We start from the raw sequence: 20,309 nt of genomic DNA, 5'->3' as shown, positions 1-20,309 counted from the left end.
AATTAATTGAGATGGTTTGGAAAAGAAGGTTTTTTTTTTTTCTCCACTAAGCTCTTTATAAATTTGAATTTAATTCTCCAAGTTTGTACTGATTTTCTCAAATGTTTTTATATCACTTGAAAATTCAACATATTTTGCGTTTTTTCGATTCATATGGTGAAGTTTTTTATACGTAAACCAAACAATTTTTTGTTATATTAAACAAGGAGTGAACGATCCTAGAAAGTAAAATATGTTAAATCCTTTCTTTTGTTCCTTTGGATTTGAATGCAAATTGAAAGAAAGAATATCCAAGTCCATTTGATATTCATTACCTTTATTATATACATTAACATCTACCTCTACCTATCTAATAAACAAAACCACTCACATACATGTCCTCTTAAAAACACTCAATTCTGTCAAAATAAAATACCAATTTTGCCCCTAATTTGCTTCACCTCCTGTAAATCCGGCAATTTCATTTTTCTTAATTGAATCAGTAGATGGTTTCCTTAACCCATCCACTAATCTCGGCCCTAATCTCTCTCCATAGCCCTTCTTTCCCTTATCTCTACCACAAATCCTAAAATCTGAGTATGAACTAAAGAGACAATCGACTCTCACAACCTCCACCACAATTGTTATTCCATGCCCTCAATCACTACATGCGTTGCACCACATCACTACCGGCACTACGAGAGAACCACACGAAAGGCGCCGTTAAAAAGCATGTGTAACGGAAGGAAGTAAACAGAGAGAAACACGGAAGAGGAGAATGGTAGATTTGTCCTCTCTTTCACGAGAAAAAAAGTTATCCGAGTGTTTGTTTACTTATTTTTTGAGCAGGAGTAATCAGGAAATCATCATCTCGGGTTCTTACTCTTTCACCAATTCACGTTCTTTATTTATTTTGTTTTCTTATTTTGGTTTGTGGCAAATATTATGCTCTTCTTCATATTGATCTGAGGTTAGTTATCACACTTTTTCTTCTTCCTCTATACAGTATTCATATTTTTCTGTTTTTTTGGATATGTTAATTGTTGAGTTCTTTTACATGGTTAGCTTGAAATATTTGTTTCACCTACCACGTGCTCGATAAAATGCCTAAGAGAACCATCAATTAGACTTTAATGTTTAAAGCTTCAACCCTCTATTGCTTTCTTATTTGCCGTATGAATTGGAATTGAAATGTATTTTGAATTTGAAACAAACTCAGACATTTGGAATTGAAATGCCTACTTTTACAATGGATGTGTTTTTTCTTGTGAACAATGTTTATCAGTTTATGATTTCTTTTTTGAATTTATGGTTTTCGAAATAAGTATATATTCTTTTGATTTGTAGACCTTTTTAGACAAAATTTATTGTTGAATCGTGATTTGGTGGTAGTCAAACACACTTACGATATTTAACATCTCCATTAGGTTTATTTGTTTGAATCAAGAAAAGAAAAATAAGAGCATAATTTAATGTTTTTGACTTTCAAGATATTGAACTGGAACATGAGGTTTGTAATGAGGTTTCTTTGTTTGATTGAAAAAGCACAACAATGAATCTCTTTTTTGAAAATGATATATTTTTTTAAACCTACTTATTTTTAGGTACTGAGATGTATAGCTAAGGAGAAATCAAAAAATCCATTTGTAGTGTAAACTTTTTTATTGAAATATGCTTCTTCTGTAAAAACTTTCCTTAGGGATGTTTTGAATTACCAATAAGTCATGTTTTCTAGGTTTTTGTTGTATTTGTGCTTTGTTAAACATGTTGTCGTTATTTTTATGAATTTTTATAGTTTTCTAATTTTGTTTTGAACAAAGTGGATTACATAGTTGGTTTCCAGATGTATCCTACATTTAGTATACGGTAAGAAAGATCAACCATTAAAATTGTTTTTTGATGTAAATATTATTTTTTTCTCTCTTTTTTTCATGTTTTCGGTGTGATTGTGTTTTTCAATTTGTAATTTTAGGAGGTTTTTGCCATCAAATTTAATGTGCTAATGTGATGACAACATATGAATCCATCGCCAATAATGATTTATTTTTTGTTATTGCAACATATTGAAATATTATAGACTAATCACTGCCCTTATTTTTTGTTATTGCAAATATGGTGAATAAAAAAATCAACTTGCAAACTTTCTAAAAATAAACAAAGGGCATTATGGTCTTTTTTGTTTATTGCTTTTTTTCAAATCAGTATGAACATTCTTGATTATGGATGGCAGGAGAAAAGAAGTTGGTCAATGCTTTGAAGTTTTGGTGCAATAAAAATTTTAAGGGGTATTTTGGACTTTTTCTAACTTTTTTTTTTCCTAGAGCTTGATTTTTTTCAAGAAAGCTTTTTCAGTTTAATTGGACTATGTGCTTACTCCTTTTTAACAAGGTGTGCATTTGGAGAAATAAGGAGTGCTTACCAATTAAGTTTACACAAAGCTTCTATCTTTGTAAATTAATAAAATTTTGACAAATATTTGATTAGTCATCACGATTTCAAATTATGAATGTGTGTTGTATATCTTCAAATCTTAAGATTTATAACTAATTATATGTTTCTAATGACATGGAAATGGATTTTTTCACAGAGGATTGTTTATGAATTATGTATTAGAGTGTGGACGGATGAGAGTTAGTGGCTTAAAGCACTAATATCTCGTGGGATTTAGAAATTGGCTGGATGCATCTCTTTGTCTACGTTATATACAAAACATTGGGTGGATGTTTAAAGCTACTTTTCATATTTATAGGTGTATGTTTCTAAAACCTAAAAAATATTAATTGAAAAGTTTCAATTTTTACGTTTGTTGACAATCGTTGCTAAACGGTTTCTATTTTCCATGTGAATAAAATTGTTCGTATTAACTATGTAATTTAAGTTGTTTGTGCTTCGATTTAAATGCCCCCGATGTTGATACTCCATTTAATTGTTGCTAATTATAGTTCTTTGCCCCTTGTTATTGCAATTCCTACTATAAAAAATGTGGTTGTAATGAATTAGGCTTGCTGATTTGATATTAATTTGTATTGTTAATTCCTCGACACAAGTGTGTGTTTATTGTGTTATAATTAGAAGAAAAAACTTATTGTTATTTACTCATGTAAAATATCTAATTATTTAGAAATCCATCTAAAATTTTCATTGCTCATTTAATTATAATATGATCGTATAAATCATTTATCATATAAATTAAATTTTATTGCTTATTAATAGCTTAAATCTTTTATAAATATTTTACCCGTGGTTACCACGGATTGTAACCTAGTTTACCAAATATTTGATATTGTTCCCAAAATTACATTTTTATAATCACATTATATAGATATCTTTGGTCATTGTAGTGTTCAAATAGATAGAAATGACCATGAAAACAAATTACAAAAATGTTTTTTATTATTTTTTGAATTCGCACCCGTGGTAACCCCCCCCCCCCCCCCCCTATCTTTTAAAATTTTCATTTTTATCCTTTTTTTTTAATATTTTTTCCCCAAATTTAGGCCAAAGTTAAATTTTCAATTTTATTTTTATATGTTTTCTAAACTTAGTTTGTTTTGAGCAATAATTTTGTCAAACTTCTTTTACAAATATGTTTTTTACAAAATTGTTTTTTTTTACAAAATTACTATTTTTATATATTTGATTTTATGTATATCCTTATTTAGATTTTACTTTTTCAAAGTTTTTTTTTTTCAAATTCGGTTCTATTTTTGGACATATTCGTTTTCAAATATGTAGGTTGTAAAAAAAAGTATAAAAATTGGTTGCTATTAAACATTTAGACAAAATTGCAAGAATGGTCCTTGTGGTATGTCCAAAAATGCTACTTTTGGCAAAACAAATTTGGACGAGCACCAATAGTCCAAAAGTTTTCATTTTGCTCTAATTTTGATTCAAAACAATTTAAAAAATCTAAAAATAATGGATTTTCCATTTTCCATTTATTTTTTTGCTTTTTCTTTTTGTTATTTAATTATTTTCTAACTAAAAAATATAAGAAAATATTTCTCTCTCTCTCTCTCTCTCTCTCTCTCTCTCTCTCTCTCTCTCTCTCTCTCTCTCTCTCTCTCTCTCTCTCTCTATCATCATTTTTGTTTCAATTCCAAAGAAATACATTTAAAAAGCATGTTTATGGTGTTTTAATTTTTGTCAAGAAACATAAATCCATCATCCTTCTATATCGTAGAAACAAAAATCATGAAACTCATTAAATAATAAAACCTTAACCCAACAAACACATACATTTTCAGAACCAAATCAAATCCAGAAACCCATTTGATAAGAGGTTTGTTTTTGTCAAGAAAAACCTACAAATTAAATCCAAATACACAAAAAATGATTGAATCCAAAGAGGTTTCCAGTTAAGCACCGATATCCGACTACCTCCTTTACATTCAAACCCAAAATTGATTATTCTGAAGATCTGAAATTTAGGGATGAAGAGAGTGGTATAATTATTCTGAAGAACCAAAATCGACTACCTACTCTATAATCAAACCTAACAGAAGGGCAAAAATGTGTTTTGTCAAATCGAAAAAGGATTAAGCTTCTTCATCTCTTCATTTCTTGCAGATTACTATAGAGAACAAAATATGACCTGGCTTAGAGTTACGATCAATGTATGGGGAACAATGGTGATTCTTGCGTCACAAGTCGACGATGACAACAAGGGGCAGGCGGTGGTTGGGAGGTGTAACGTAGATTGACGTTGCTAGGGTTTCCAGGGGTGGTGTCGTTATCGGAATCGATGTTGGGTTACAATGACACATTTTTCTCGTCGGAGAAGACAAATCGATATGGGTCCATCCACCGACTTCGTATTCCTCTACCAAAACAACCACCACCCTAGCTCCTATCTATAAACCGTTGGAGGCTGCCAACCACCACCTTCGGAACCCCTCACAGCCTCCCTTCGGTCCTGTAGCACCACCAAACACACATCCCTTCACCCCTTGCTTGGAAAATCGACCCAAGGTGCCTTCCCCTCGATTTCTAGCCGTTAAACGCCCCATCTGAAAACCCTAGCCGCCAAGAAACCCTAACTTTCATATCTCGATCTCCTTTTTCTCGTCGTCGGCTGTGGAGGTTTAAATGAATGGCAACAACGATCAAAAGCGGGTATTTGAGGTGGTGCTACTTGACCGGTGGGAGGAGGAGGGGCAGCCTAGGCCGGTGACAACCACTGATTTATTCTTCTTGGCCGGTGGTAAGCAAGAAACGAGAGAGAGAGAGAGAGAGGGGAGAAGATATATAGAGAGAGAAAGTGTGTGTGTGTGTGTGTATAAGAGAGAGAGAGAGAAAAAAAAAAGATAAAGAGAGAGTGAGAGAGAAATATTTTCTTTTTTATATATTTTTTAGTTAGAAAATAATTAAATAACAAAAAGAAAAGCAAAAAACAAGTGGAAAAGGGCAAATCCGTCATTTTTAGATTTTTTAAAGTGTTTTGGACCATAACCGCAGGAAAATGAAAACTTTTGGACTATTGATGCTAGTCCAAACCTGTTTGACCCAAAGTAGCATTTTTTGGACATACCACAGGGGCCATTCTTGCAATTTTGTCAAACATTTATAGGTGGAGATAAGACTATTGAGTGCATTGTTGGGCCGAGTCGGACGACTAATGATTGTCCCATCATACAGATTGATAGTGAGGAAGTGAAGAGGGTATTAAGAAGGATGGGAGAGATAAAGCCATTAAACCGGACTAAATCCCTATTATCGTGTGGTTGTGCCTAGAGTTTTGTGTGACAAGAAGGTGCCGCTTAAAGTAAAGGGAAAATTTATAGGGCGGCCATAATGTCAACTTTGTTGTATGGATCTAAATGTTGGTTAATTAAGAAGGAACATGAAAGAAAGATAATGTGACATCCCTAAAATCTCGGCCAGAAAAGACCGATTTTCATTTATGCTTTTAAAATAAATTCAGAGTAAATCCTTTTGATTTGAAAGAGTTGCGGAATTTGTTCCCAAAAACAAAACATGATAAAACAATGTTTACCAAAGCATTTCATAAAAGAAATGTATTTTCATTATAATCAAAACTCGGGGTGTCATGTTCCGATACAGACCAATAAGCATAAACGAATACATTACAAGTCATATAACAAATATAAACATATGCAGACTTGTAAACAAAACAACTTGATGGTTCGTCCATCTCATGCCCTTCCGCCACTTCCTGTAATGCAAATAAAACTGAGTGGGCCAGGCTTGGGAGCCTGGTGAGCATATAGGGTTTTCAACCCACAATAAATAATTAAATTTATTATTATCAACCAACAATAACCCAGTTACCCATTCCCGTTATTCTCACTTTATGTCCCTAAAACAACTAACACAAGGGACCTAATCTAAGAATATTTTCATCGGGGTGACAACACATGCTGCGGGGTTTCCTCAGCAATATAAGTCAAATAAGGCAACCATGAGGGGGATGGAATACATCGAATGAACACCCAAGTTCATTAACACCTACAGGTTATGAGCCTGCTAGCGTTCCACTGGACTGTCTAGAAAAGTCTGTGGTCGTCATCTAAATTCCGCTAGATGACTGGATCAAAACAACAACGAGGCCTCTCATCTGTTTATTACACACCAACTATCTACCCATGTTCTACCCAACATATTAGTAGATAAAAACATACATTTTTATACATATTTTCAAAACCTGTATAGCATGCTTGATCAATACATTTTCCATATAACAGATGAGGCACACACATAACACGTATTTCATATAGAAATAATCATATCTGTAAGATAGAAGAAAGTGAATATACATTGACACACATAACAACAAAATATACACATAACACGTATCTCGTATAAAATACTTTATAATTATACGTTATGAGAAAGTAACAACGCATTCACACGTATAAACGACAATAAACTTAATACCCTCGAACCATACTTGTATTATTATTGCGTTTATGAAAGGTAGTATACACTCACTTGATCAGAAGATGATCGGATAGCACTACGACTCGCAAAAGTAGTAATCCACAGCAGATCTGGAAGATCTCTACGAAAATCGAACTTCTCGCGGGCAGAGCTTCGGCTCGGAAACCGCACTTCTCGGGATCTTCGGGATCACGGGACTCGCTTCGGGACTCGGGAATATTACCGGGGCTTCGGGATGGCTTCGGGGGTAAAACCGCAGAGCTTCGGCACAAAAACGAGAGGAAATTAGCAATTAAACCCGGACCCCTCGCATCCTATTTATAGGATGCTGGAAGCCTCTCGTACGCGGGGCGTACGTGCCTCAGAAACGTAAGCGCATGCGTCATCCGAAGTGTCGACACTCTTCGGAGTACGCGGGGCGTAAGTCGGATCGGACTGCTGACTCCCCCTTCGGATAATGCCGGATTTTTGATTAAAAAAATAAATACAAATTATTTATCAAACTTCGGAAATTCATATCTTCTTCATGCGAACTCCGTTTTCGACATTCTTTATATCCACAGAAAGGTGAGACTACGCTCTACAACTTTCGTTTAGACTCCGTCGGCTAATTTTGAGTTTATTTTTATTATTTATTTTTAATAGGCCGGGACAGAAATTTTCATTATAAATTCATAACTTCTTCGTTTGACGTCCATTCTCGCCTAACTTCTTATCGCTTTGATACTAACAACGAGATATTCGATTCTCGTTTAGATCACTAAGGCTAAATATCGCTTTAACGTAAATTTCACATTTTACGTTATTCAACGTTGCCGGTTCTGTCGCGAAACTTCGACAGGTCATAACTTCCTCGTTATAACTCGGATTTCGGCATTCTTTATATCTTCGGAAACCTTGTTTCAACTACTACAACATTATCTAAAGATATCAAGTTTATTTTAAACTTAAATTTTGACGCTTATTTTTATTCTTAATTAATCAAATCACATAATTAAGCAATTAAGCACAAAACACATAATATTCAAATAATACACTTCTATTATTTCAAAACGGGTTACAAAGGTTAACCTAGACCATTACATTGCTAAAAATGGCTAGCCTGGAAACACAGGCGTTACAATTCTCTCCACCTTAGAATGATTCCGTCCCCGGAATCACACATCAACAAACAAATGCGGATAGCGACTCCTCATGTCATTCTCCGTCTCCCAGGTGAGATTCGGCCCATTCGTGTGTTTCCATCGGACAAGAACTAACTCGACCATCTTGCGTCGCAACTTCTTAGTCTTTCGGTCAACGATTGCCTCTGGTTCTTCAATCAACCTTTTGTTCTCATCAATTCTCAACTCCGAAAGTGGAATCATGCCGGGAACTTCTCCTGTGAACTTTCTCAAATAACACACATGAAAAGTGTTGTGAATTCCATTCAGTTCTTCGGGTAATTCGAGCTTGTAAGCTTGGTTCCCAATCATTTGAAGAACTTTAAACGGTCCAATAAACCTTGGACTCAACTTTCCCCTTTTACCAAATCTTATAAGTCCCTTCCACGGCGAGACTTTAAGCAAAACCGAATCCCCAACTTCAAAAGTCATCGGTCTTCGCTTCTTGTCAGCATAGCTCTTTTGACGATCCTGAGCTGCTAACATTCTTTCCCTAATTATTTTCAACTTTTCAGCAGTTTGATGAACCATCTCCGGTCCCATAAACTGCTTTTCCCCAGCCTCAAGCCAACAAGACGGCGTACGACACTTTTGTCCATACAAAGCTTGGTAAGGTGCCATCTTAATGCTCGAGTGAAAACTATTGTTATAGGAAAATTCTACCAACGGTAAATGTTCATCCCAATTACCTAGGAACTCCAAGGTACATGCTCTCAGCATATCTTCAAGTGTTTGTATCGTTCTTTCACTCTGACCTTCAGTCTGCGGATGGTAAGCTGTACTTAAACATAACTTGGTACCCATTTCCTCTTGTAGACATTTCCAAAACCTTGAGGTGAAACGACTATCACGATCCGACACAATTGTTAGCGGAACACCGTGAAGTCTCACAATTTCCTTCACATAAGAATTCGCAAGCTTTTCCATAGACCATTTCTCCCTGGATGCTATGAAATGCGCACTCTTAGTGAATCGATCAACGACCACCCAAATCATGTCGTGACCATTCTTTGTTCTGGGTAGTTTAGTGACAAAATCCATAGCAATGTCTTCCCACTTACCCATAGGCACAGGTAAAGGTTCTAAACTCCCATACGGTTTCTGGTGTTGTGTCTTGACTCTCGCACAAGTCACACACTCAGCCACATACTTTGCAACATCAAGCTTCATCGTCGGCCACTAGTAGTAGGGTTTCAGGTCCCTATACATTTTAGTGCTACCGGGATGAATCGAGTACATGGTCTTGTGAGCTTCTTCCATCAGAAGATCTCTGATTCCTCCTGTCTTAGGTATCCAAATCCGATCTTGGAACACCTTCAGTCCATGACTATTTACACCGAACACCAACGTTTTGCCCAAACGTTCCTCCTTTCGGTCATTCTTTTCAGAAGCTTCCTCTTGAGCTTTCTTTATACTTTCCACAATGGTCGAGACAACTTCAATTCTCAACGCTCTCGGCCTTTTCCTTTCAAGATTGACTTTCCGACTGAGAGCATCAGCAACAACATTAGCTTTACCGAGATGGTAAAGTATCTCACAGTCGTAGTCCTTGAGTAATTCCAGCCAGCGTCGTTGCCTCATATTCAGTTCCTTCTGATTAAAGAGATATTGGAGACTCTTATGATCAGTGAAAAGTTTGCACTTAGTGTCATAGAGGTAATGCCTCCATATCTTCAGAGTGAAAACTACAGCTGCCAACTCCAAATCATGAGTCGGGTAGTTCTTTTCATGCCCTTTCAGTTGTCGAGACGCATATGCTATCACCTTTTCTCTTTGGGTTAAAACACAACCCAACCCAACCCCAGACGCATCGCTATAAACAGCAAAGTCTTCAACTCCATCGGGTAGAGAAAGTATCGGTGCCTCGCATAGTTTCTTCTTTAGCTTCTCGAATGCTTCTTTATGCTTCTCACTCCAAGCATAAGTAGCTCCTTTGTGGGTCAAAGCTGTCAACGGACTAGCGATCGAAGAAAAGCCTTGGATAAACCTTCGGTATTATCCGACTAATCCTAAAAAGCTTCGGATCTCCGTGGGACTTTTCGGTTGTTCCCACTTCATTACAGCTTCAATCTTTGCTGGATCAACCATTATCCCTTCTTGGTTGACCACGTGACCCAAGAATTGGACTTCTCGAATCCAAAAATCACATTTGGAGAACTTAGCATACAGCTTCTCCTTCTTCAAAACTTCTAACACTTCTCGCAAGTGTCTACCATGCTCCTCCTGGCTTTTCGAGTAAATCAGAATGTCGTCGATGAACACTATCACGGATTTATCAAGGAACGGATTACAAACCCTATTCATTAAATCCATGAATGCTGCCGGAGCATTGGTTAGTCCAAACGACATAACCAAGAACTCGTAGTGTCCATATCTAGTTCTGAATGCAGTCTTCTCTATATCCTGCTCTCTTACTTTCAGCTGATGATATCCTGACCTTAGATCGATCTTCGAGAAATAGCTCGAACCTTGCAATTGATCAAATAGGTCATCAATCCTTGGCAACGGATATCTATTCTTTATTGTTGCCTTGTTCAGCTCTCTGTAATCAATGCACATTCTCATACTTCCATCTTTCTTCTTCACGAATAACACCGGAGCTCCCCAGGGTGATGAACTGGGTCTAATGAAACCTTTGTCCAACAACTCTTGAAGTTGCATCATCAGCTCCTTCATCTCCGTTGGTGCTAATCGATAAGGTGCTTTTGCTATTGGCGTGGTTCCTGGTAACAAGTCAATACGGAATTCCACTTGTCGATCAGGTGGTAATCCAGGAAGATCTTCGGGAAATACTTCCGGATAATCACACACCACAGGAATACTCTGCATCACCTTCTTCTCCTTCTTAGCATCAATCACGAATGCTAAATATGATGTACATCCCTTGGTCAAACACTTTCTGGCTTTCATTAGGGAAATGATTCCAGAATTCACTCGGCGTTTGTCCCCATACACCATAAACGATTCCTTTCCAGGCGGGTTTACCTTCACTATTTTTTTCTTGCACAAAATTTTGGCATCATTGTCGCTGAGCCAATCCATTCCCAACACGATGTCGAAACCATTAAGTTCGATAGGCAATAATTCATTGCGGAACTTATTCCCATTAAGGTCGATTAAGATGTTTTTCATGCGATGGCTAACAGGTACAAACTTGCCACTAGCAACTTCGACTAATAAAGCATTATCTAGTCTATCAACAGGCAAAGCTAGTTTTCTACCAAATTCATGCGATATAAAGGAGTAGTTGGCTCCATAATCAAATAAAATTTGGGCAGGCAAATTGTTAACGAGAAAGGTACCTGAAGCGACATCAGCTTCATCCTTAGCAGCTTCCAATGTCATCTGGAATGCTCTCGCCTTCGGCTTTGGTGGAATGTTGGGCTTAACTGCCTCCTTCTTCTTCGGACAGTCTTTCAAAATGTGCCCCTCTTCATTACAACCAAAACACATCCTTTTGTTGTTCGGACATTCATTGGCAAAATGTCCAACCTTTCCACACTTGTAGCAAGTTACATCCTCGCTACATTTCCCGAAGTGTTTTTTCTTACACTTTTCACACCACTTCGCTTCCCCTCCTTTTCCCCCACCAAACCTTTTCGAATCATATTTCGAAAATTTGCTTTTCTTACCGGAACCAGATGTTCCCTCAAACTTCCTCTTCTCACCAACCTCAACCTTGTTGGTGGTCCTCCCCTTTATCATGTTCTCAACAGACTTGGCAGCCCAGATAGCTGCCTCTAGAGTAAGTGCCTGACGTACTGGCACCTCGTACTCCAATGGAAGTCCCTTCGCATACCGATCCACCTTAGTCAGCTCGTTTGGAACGATACGCAAGGCAAACTGCATCTTATCGGTGAAGTTGTTGGTATATTCATCAACTGACATACTGCCTTTCGTTAATGTCAGGAACTTGTTCTCCAACTCCAACAGATTTTGAGTCGAACAGAACTTGCGCTTAAACTGCACCAAGAACTCTGCCCATGACAATTGCAGTGGCTCCTTAGGGCTCAAAGTCTTCCCTAGAGTGTTTGTAACAGCCCCGGAATTTCAGGTATTGTTTTAAAACTATTTTTGGGACATTTTAGGAAGGGACTCGGCGAGTTGGTGCCTGACTCGCCGAGTAGGACCGCAGGCTTGGTCGCAGATGCGCGACTGGACTCGACGAGTCCAGATATGGACTCGGCGAGTCGACGCTGTTCAGCAGAAACCCTAGCCGTTTAGTTTGGAACGTATATAATGCCTCTTAGGCCGTCATTGTACGTTTTTTTGGCCGATTGTGAAGAACCTAAGCATCTGTGGACGACTAGAGGAGAAGGGAAGGCTATTGGGACCTTGAGGAGATTGTTAGGCAAGAAGAGGCAAGGTTTTGGTCAAAGGAAGATCAAGAGGATTGAGTTCTGAAGGTTGGGGACACAGAGAACACGTTTTTCAGGTAATACTCGGACCATTTCTGTTGTTTTGGTGGTGTGCACGAATCTAGGGTTTATGAGACCCATTTGGGGATTAGATAGATTATTATGTTGTTACCCAATCGTTTATACCCCAGTAATAGGATGCTTAGAGGTCCAGAAAGTCCCATGATTGCATGTCTCGGGACCATGCGTATTTCAGGAGGCAGATGATCGACTGCATGGCATGGACTCGCCGAGTCCAATGATCAGACTCGGCGAGTAGCTTGAAGATTTACTGGGACTCGCCGAGTTGTTCTTCAGACTCGGCGAGTAGCTTGAGGATTCATTGGAACTCGTCGAGTTGTTCTTCAGACTCGGCGAGTGGAGTCGGGGTGGCCCCGCGATTCTTCCACGAGGATCTCGTCGAGTCAGGAGGGATACTCGACGAGTAGAAAGGGGAACAACAGGGAAGTTGGGGAGGACGTCTAGACTCATTGAGTCGCCTTTGCACTCGACGAGTCCGGTCAAGTTGACCGTTGACCAGAGTTGACCTGCATGTAATTTCGTAGGGTCAGTTATCTTGTTTGATAAGATTATTAATAAGGGTATATGGTATTATAGGGAGACTGCAGATCGGCGGACCGAGTGCGAGTGGTTTCAAGAGTTTATAGTTTACATACTACGAGGTGAGTCTTCTCACTATACTGTACCCGGAAGGGTATCTATGTGTGACCGGAAGGTCGGATGTGTTATGTGTTATATATATGCTATAATTGAAAAGGTAGTTGCTATGCATGCTATGTATGTTCTATGGGCCGGAAGGCAAAGTATTATGTGACAGAAAGGTCAGGTATGATATATGATATATATGTGCTATATGTGTTTAAGTAATTGTACTATGTGTTGCATATGTTTGTGGGCCGGAAGGCAATATGTTACGGTCCGGAAGGCAATATGTTACGGGCCGGAAGGCAAAATGTTACAGGCCGGAAGACAATATGTTATGGGCCGGAAGGCGTTGTACTGTGGACCGTAAGGTTCGGGCCTGGAAAGGCGTATATGTGTAGTGGTATACTGGGGAACTCACTAAGCATTTATGCTTACAAGTTGTTATGTATGTGTTTCAGGTACTAGCGAGGACCGTGGGAAGGCGCCGACATGATGCATACACACTGCTGCTATTTGAGATCTTGGGGATTTTATATATGTATTTGATATGAAACATGAAATAAATATTATTGGTTGAATGAAACTACTTTATTTTAAATGAAAAATTTATTTGAAAATTTGCGTTGTTACAGTGTTCCACCAACGAACAGCTCCACCTCGGAATTGTCGCACGGCATAGATAGTTTGCAACTCACCCCTGCAGCCACACGTCATGAAGGCTAGCTCCATTTCGTAGATCCAATCCATAACCCCAATCGGATCCTCCTTTCCATTGAAGGTCGATGGTTTGCAAGTTAGAAAGTCTTTGTACTTGCATCCCATTCCATCATTCCTTCCATCACGGTTGTCTTGTCTAACTATCGGTGGGTTGGCTTGACCAACAGACCCACTAAAGTTTCCACCTTCTGAGTGCCCTTCATTCAGTTCAGGCTCTTCCACACGAATGGACAGTTCTTCACGATTTTGTTGAAGCAACCGTCTAGTTTCATCCATCTGACGATCCAACATCGTCTGAATCATCAATTGTACACCAGCCATGGTTATTGGCTCAGGTGCTGCTGCTACAACAGGTCTTTGTTCAATCACTGGTGGTTGATTCCTGTTTTCATCAGCATTTCCAACTCCACTTCTTGTTCTCACCATTTTGATCTACACACCGAATAAGGTGAAATTAGATCCTTATTCACGATAGATATTCAAATCATCCTTATCACTCCGAAACGTTTACATGCTAGTTCTAATATCGTAGACGTACGCTTAGAATCCTACACACATAAAGTTTCTAGATCCGGTCGGCAACAGACCATAGATCCGAACAAATAATATCATATATGGCAACATACAACATTTAGCACATAAAGCATTTTAGGCAACATTCCTAAAATAAACTAGTGCTCGTGTCTAAAACATAACAGACACGCATCTCAAAATTCCACTTATCATTCTAAGTTTAAGTCTAGAAATCCTAAAAATTCCTAGTTCGCTTAAACTAATGCTCTGATACCAACTGTGACATCCCCAAAATCTCGGCCAGAAAAGACCGATTTTCATTTATGCTTTTAAAATAAATTCAGAGTAAATCCTTTTGATTTGAAAGAGTTGCGGAATTTGTTCCCAAAAACAAAACATGATAAAACAATGTTTACCAAAGCATTTCATAAAAGAAATGTATTTTCATTATAATCAAAACTCGGGGTGTCATGTTCCGATACAGACCAATAAGCATAAACGAATACATTACAAGTCATATAACAAATATAAACATATGCAGACTTGTAAACAAAACAACTTGATGGTTCGTCCATCTCATGCCCTTCCGCCACTTCCTGTAATGCAAATAAAACTAAGTGGGCCAGGCTTGGGAGCCTGGTGAGCATATAGGGTTTTCAACCCACAATAAATAATTAAATTTATTATTATCAACCAACAATAACCCAGTTACCCATTCCCGTTATTCTCACTTTATGTCCCTAAAACAACTAACACAAGGGACCTAATCTAAGAATATTTTCATCGGGGTGACAACACATGCTGCGGGGTTTCCTCAGCAATATAAGTCAAATAAAGCAACCATGAGGGGGATGGAATACATCGAATGAACACCCAAGTTCATTAACACCTACAGGTTATGAGCCTGCTAGCGTTCCACTGGACTGTCTAGAAAAGTCCGTGGTCGTCATCTAAATTCCGCTAGATGACTGGATCAAAACAACAACGAGGCCTCTCATCTGTTTATTACACACCAACTATCTACCCATGTTCTACCCAACATATTAGTAGATAAAAACATACATTTTTATACATATTTTCAAAACCTGTATAGCATGCTTGATCAATACATTTTCCATATAACAGATGAGGCACACACATAACACGTATTTCATATAGAAATAATCATATCTGTAAGATAGAAGAAAGTGAATATACATTGACACACATAACAACAAAATATACACATAACACGTATCTCGTATAAAATACTTCATAATTATACGTTATGAGAAAGTAACAACGCATTCACACGTATAAACGACAATAAACTTAATACCCTCGAACCATACTTGTATTATTATTGCGTTTATGAAAGGTAGTATACACTCACTTGATCAGAAGATGATCGGACAGCACTACGACTCGCAAAAGTAGTAATCCACAGCAGATCTGGAAGATCTCTACGAAAATCGAACTTCTCGCGGGCAGAGCTTCGGCTCGGAAACCGCACTTCTCGGGATCTTCGGGATCACGGGACTCGCTTCGGGACTCGGGAATATTACCGGGGCTTCGGGATGGCTTCGGGGGTAAAACCGCAGAGCTTCGGCACAAAAACGAGAGGAAATTAGCAATTAAACCCGGACCCCTCGCATCCTATTTATAGGATGCTGGAAGCCTCTCGTACGCGGGGCGTACGTGCCTCAGAAACGTAAGCGCATGCGTCATCCGAAGTGTCGACACTCTTCGGAGTACGCGGGGCGTACTCACGTACGCGGCGCGTAAGTCGGATCGGACTGCTGACTCCCCCTTCGGATAATGCCAGATTTTTGATTAAAAAAATAAATACAAATTATTTATCAAACTTCGGAAATTCATATCTTCTTCATGCGAACTCCGTTTTCGACATTCTTTATATCCACAGAAAGGTGAGACTACGCTCTACAACTTTCGTTTAGACTCCGTCGGCTAATTTTGAGTTTATTTTTATTATTTATTTTTAATAGGCCGGGACAGAAATTTTCATTATAAATTCATAACTTCTTCGTTTGACGTCCATTCTCGCCTAACTTCTTATCGCTTTGATACTAACAACGAGATATTCGATTCTCGTTTAGATCACTAAGGCTAAATATCGCTTTAACGTAAATTTCACATTTTACGTTATTCAACGTTGCCGGTTCTGTCGCGAAACTTCGACAGGTCATAACTTCCTCGTTATAACTCGGATTTCGGCATTCTTTATATCTTCGGAAACCTTGTTTCAACTACTACAACATTATCTAAAGATATCAAGTTTATTTTACACTTAAATTTTGATGCTTATTTGTATTCTTAATTAATCAAATCACATAATCAAGCAATTAAGCTCAAAACACATAATACTCAAATAATACACTTCTATTATTTCAAAACGGGTTACAAAGGTTAATCTAGACCATTACATTGCTAAAAATGGCAAGCCTGGAAACACAGGCGTTACAGATAATGGTAGCATAAATGAGAGTATTTGTGGTAAAACTTTGTTGGATATGATACCAAACTCATTAATTAAGAATTCGTTAGGGTGGTGTCGATCATCAACAAATTGATAGAATGAAGATTATAGTGGTTAGTTGTCCATACGAGACAATTGATTGTTGTTGGTAAAGAGTGGAGTTGATTACTATTAAGGGTGCTAGGAGAACAGGTTGGCATAGACTTGAAGGTTAGCCCTTTATGAGAACATGAGCTCATATAGGAAACTATGGAGACTTATAATCAAGGCATTTGTCTAGTATTGACATAGTGTAGGTCTAGCTCCCTTTTTAGTGGTAGTGCTTTCTAGTAAATTCTCACCTTAAATGTGTTCTCTTTTTAATTACAACATGTGTAATTAGTATCTGCTTTTAACAACTTTATATCTATGTCCACTACTTGTATTCATTCATGGTTGACCCTTGCTATCTTTATGTTTAAATTCTATTGGTCTTTTCTTCTACACATTGAACATTTTATCTTTCATCATGGATTTTTATGTGCAAAGATGTTATGCATGGATACTCCAAATATAAGCACGATAACAAAACTTTCACTTTTATACATTTATTTGTATTTTTTTTATTTTGCCAGCGGTCTCCTATGATTTATCGAAACAGACTCTCAAACTTAGGTGTTGTTTGTTTTTTTTTAAAAAATCACTTAAAACCACTTATTGTTACGCCGCGCAGCACACACACAACACTTGGCCTTTCGCATCCGTTTATTTTCCTGAAGACTTCTGACTTAAAAACTGTTGCGCGTGTGCTGCGTGACGCAACACTAAACCAACTGCTTCAAACCTCTCCGCACCTTACTTTAACTTATTGCATCAGTCTGCAGGCGTTAAAAAACAAACATACTTTTTATTAAATGCTGCAGTCTTTTGTTCCACCTATTCTGTTACAGAAGATTGCAGAGATGGTCGGCAAACTTAAAACATTTTCGTTTCGAAAAAACAAACAACACTTTAGAGTTTGGAAAATACTAACCATCATACATCCCTACCTTGTTTGGATGGGACCAAACCCTAAAAAAAAACATAAGCCTAAAAAAATAGAAAATGAGTGTTCGGTTTATAAATCTCACTCTCAAAAGAAAAGAACAAAAAAAAAATCCTAAGTGCACCACGTGTGTAACACGTCATTACTTCTATTCAAACCCTGGTTCTTCTTTGCCCTAATCTCCAGCCCCAAATCCCAACTGTATAATCTCAAAATTGAAACCCTAAAATTGTTCGTCTAATGAATTTCAACTTACAGGCGTAGCTCTTCTTCGTTCACGGTAGCGTTTAATCAACACTATTATTCAATTTCGATTGTTTGATCATGTTTCATACACGTGAGTTCTAATTTAATCCTTTTGGATTACTTGGTTACATCCAGATTGCTTGTGATTATGTGACTGTAAACGTTAAGAGAACAATATCTATCGATAGAATGGCGTTGAAGCAAACAGCAGTGCTCTACCATTATCCATGTCCTGATGGTGCATTTGCTGCTTTGGCAGCTCATATTTACTTCACTGCTTCCTCTGTTCCAGCTCTCTTCTTTCCCAACACTGTTTATTCCCCAATCAAGTAATTTCTCAATTACTTTTTCTTGCTTTACAGAAAACAACGGGGCTAACTGAAAAAGATGCAATCAACTGTGCTCCAATTTCTAATTTGGTTGCCATAGGTTTGAAATCAACAAAAAAAAATGTTTGAAATTTGCAAAAAGTTTGATTTTGGGTAATTTGGGCTAAGACGGCAGCATTTTTTGCATCTTATTAGCACCTAGAGCTCAACATGACACTTTTTGCAAAGTTAAATTTTTTACGGTTTTAGTGATTAATTGAATTTGATTCAAAACCAGTGATATATTTCTAAACTATGCCTGACTTTAGTTAATTTATTATCTTATTCTAGTTCTAATTTCCCAAGTTGTAATAATCATATCAGAGTCGAAGATCTTCCTCTTGATCAAATCAGTGATGCTTATCTCCTTGATTTTGTTGGACCCCCGGGTTTTGTTCAGCAACTCTTTCCCAAAGTTGACCGGTTTGTTTCTCATTTCTATGGCTTTCTCTATGAAGTCCATTTTTCTACATTAAGTCAAAATGCAAATGAGGTTGTAATGAAGATAGATCTATCAGTCTAGACATATGCTTATGTCTGTAATTCTGTATCATTCATGTCTTTTGTTTTAATTTATGTAGTGTGATAATATTAGATCATCATAAAACAGCACTCAAGATGCTTGATGAAGGTGAATTTTCCTATAAGAATGTGACAAAAGTGATAGATATGGGAAGGAGTGGGGCCACCATTGCCTATGATTATTTCAAGGAAAAAACCCTAGCTCTTAAAAATGGAAACAGTTTGAGTAATCATGAATTGGGTGTTCATAATTTTGAAAGCTCTCGAAGGATATTTGAATATATTGAAGATGCAGATCTATGGAGGTGGCGTCTTGACAACAGCAAAGCTTTCAGCAGTGGTCTTAAAGATATGAACTTTGAATTCAACATAACATTGAACCCCTTGTTATTTCAGCAGGTAAATCTTTATAAATGTGGATGTATTTTAAATTTTTGTAAACACTAAAAGTTACTATTGGTTTTTTATTTGTAGTTGCTATCTTTGGATCTGGAACATGTTATAAATCATGGCAAGCAGAGTTTATCACAGAAGCAAACTTTAATAAATGAGGTTCTTGAGCAATCATATGAGATTGTTCTTGATGATGGAGCATCTGGACATTGTCTGGTAAATTTCACTTATAAATCTTTAAGTTTTGAAGAGATAAAAAAGCGATTTTGATTCTAATGACTAATGCTATTCCATTCCTGTCAGGCTGTTAATGCTGATTCCGTTTCCGATCTAAGAAGTGAACTTGGCCACCAATTAGCTGAAAAAAGCCGGAATCAGAACTTAAGGTTTGTCATACCTCCATTATTGACAAGATTTCTAGGGCTACTTTCAAGAGTGAAAGTGGGAAAAAGGAATTACAATTGTTGTCCTGTTTACTTTGGTATAGGGGGATAGGTGCAGTGGTCTACAGAGTACCGGATCTCAAAGATGATGAAATTTTAAAAATAAGCCTAAGAAGTATAGAAGATGAAGATACAACAGTTATATCACAGGTTTTGTTCTTCTTCATTCAATTCCTTATTTGTGAACATTGTGAGTTTTGAAACTCTTTTTAATGTTTGCAGAAACATGGAGGTGGTGGCCATCGAAATGCAAGTTCATTCATGCTAAAATGTGGGGAATTTGAGCAATGGAAGGTAGGATCTAATGACTCTCGGGATGTAAAGCAAAAATAGTTAGCAAGCTTAACAAAAATTGGTGGTAGATTAATGTATTTTATTTATTTTTAGTGGTTTTGAATCATCTTACATGTTAAATTAATGGTAGTAAGTTAATGTAAACTGATCTATATTGGACAAAAAATATTAAATATGTTTTTACTAACGAAATAATCATTTGAACTTA

The 20,309-nt window shown here is 37.4% G+C and overlaps 1 protein-coding gene and 1 long non-coding RNA gene across 2 annotated transcripts; both read left to right on the top strand.

Annotated features, from left to right (window-relative positions):
* The first annotated feature begins 361 nt into the window (after positions 1–361).
* Positions 362–2,851, top strand: LOC145030694 (uncharacterized). Its single transcript, XR_013676678.1, has 2 exons — positions 362–2,264; positions 2,567–2,851. It is a non-coding gene; the product is annotated as an uncharacterized LOC145030694 (long non-coding RNA).
* A 15,084-nt stretch (positions 2,852–17,935) lies between these two features.
* LOC145030693 (DHHA1 domain protein) lies at positions 17,936–20,309 on the top strand. The gene is made up of 8 exons (XM_078979092.1): positions 17,936–18,115; positions 18,217–18,410; positions 18,774–18,872; positions 19,031–19,370; positions 19,446–19,580; positions 19,668–19,750; positions 19,852–19,957; positions 20,030–20,309. The coding sequence occupies exons 2-8, from the start codon at positions 18,271–18,273 to the stop codon at positions 20,138–20,140; spliced, it is 1,014 nt and encodes a 337-aa protein (XP_078835218.1). The 5' UTR covers positions 17,936–18,115; positions 18,217–18,270; the 3' UTR covers positions 20,141–20,309.

The sequence above is a fragment of the Lactuca saligna genome, chromosome 2 (genome assembly GCF_052625555.1).
Source record: "Lactuca saligna cultivar CGN05327 chromosome 2, ASM5262555v1, whole genome shotgun sequence".
NCBI classification, from domain to species: Eukaryota; Viridiplantae; Streptophyta; class Magnoliopsida; order Asterales; family Asteraceae; genus Lactuca; species Lactuca saligna.
This window is presented reverse-complemented; position numbering and strand designations above follow the sequence as displayed.

Bases quoted from the DNA above. Each gene is read 5' to 3' on its own strand.
- LOC145030693 (XM_078979092.1), top strand. From the start codon at position 18,271: ATGGCGTTGAAGCAAACAGCAGTGCTCTACCATTATCCATGTCCTGAT. The intron at 19,371-19,445 runs GTAAATCTTTAT...TTTTATTTGTAG, and splicing joins ACCCCTTGTTATTTCAGCAG to TTGCTATCTTTGGATCTGGA. The intron at 19,958-20,029 runs GTTTTGTTCTTC...TAATGTTTGCAG, and splicing joins ATACAACAGTTATATCACAG to AAACATGGAGGTGGTGGCCA.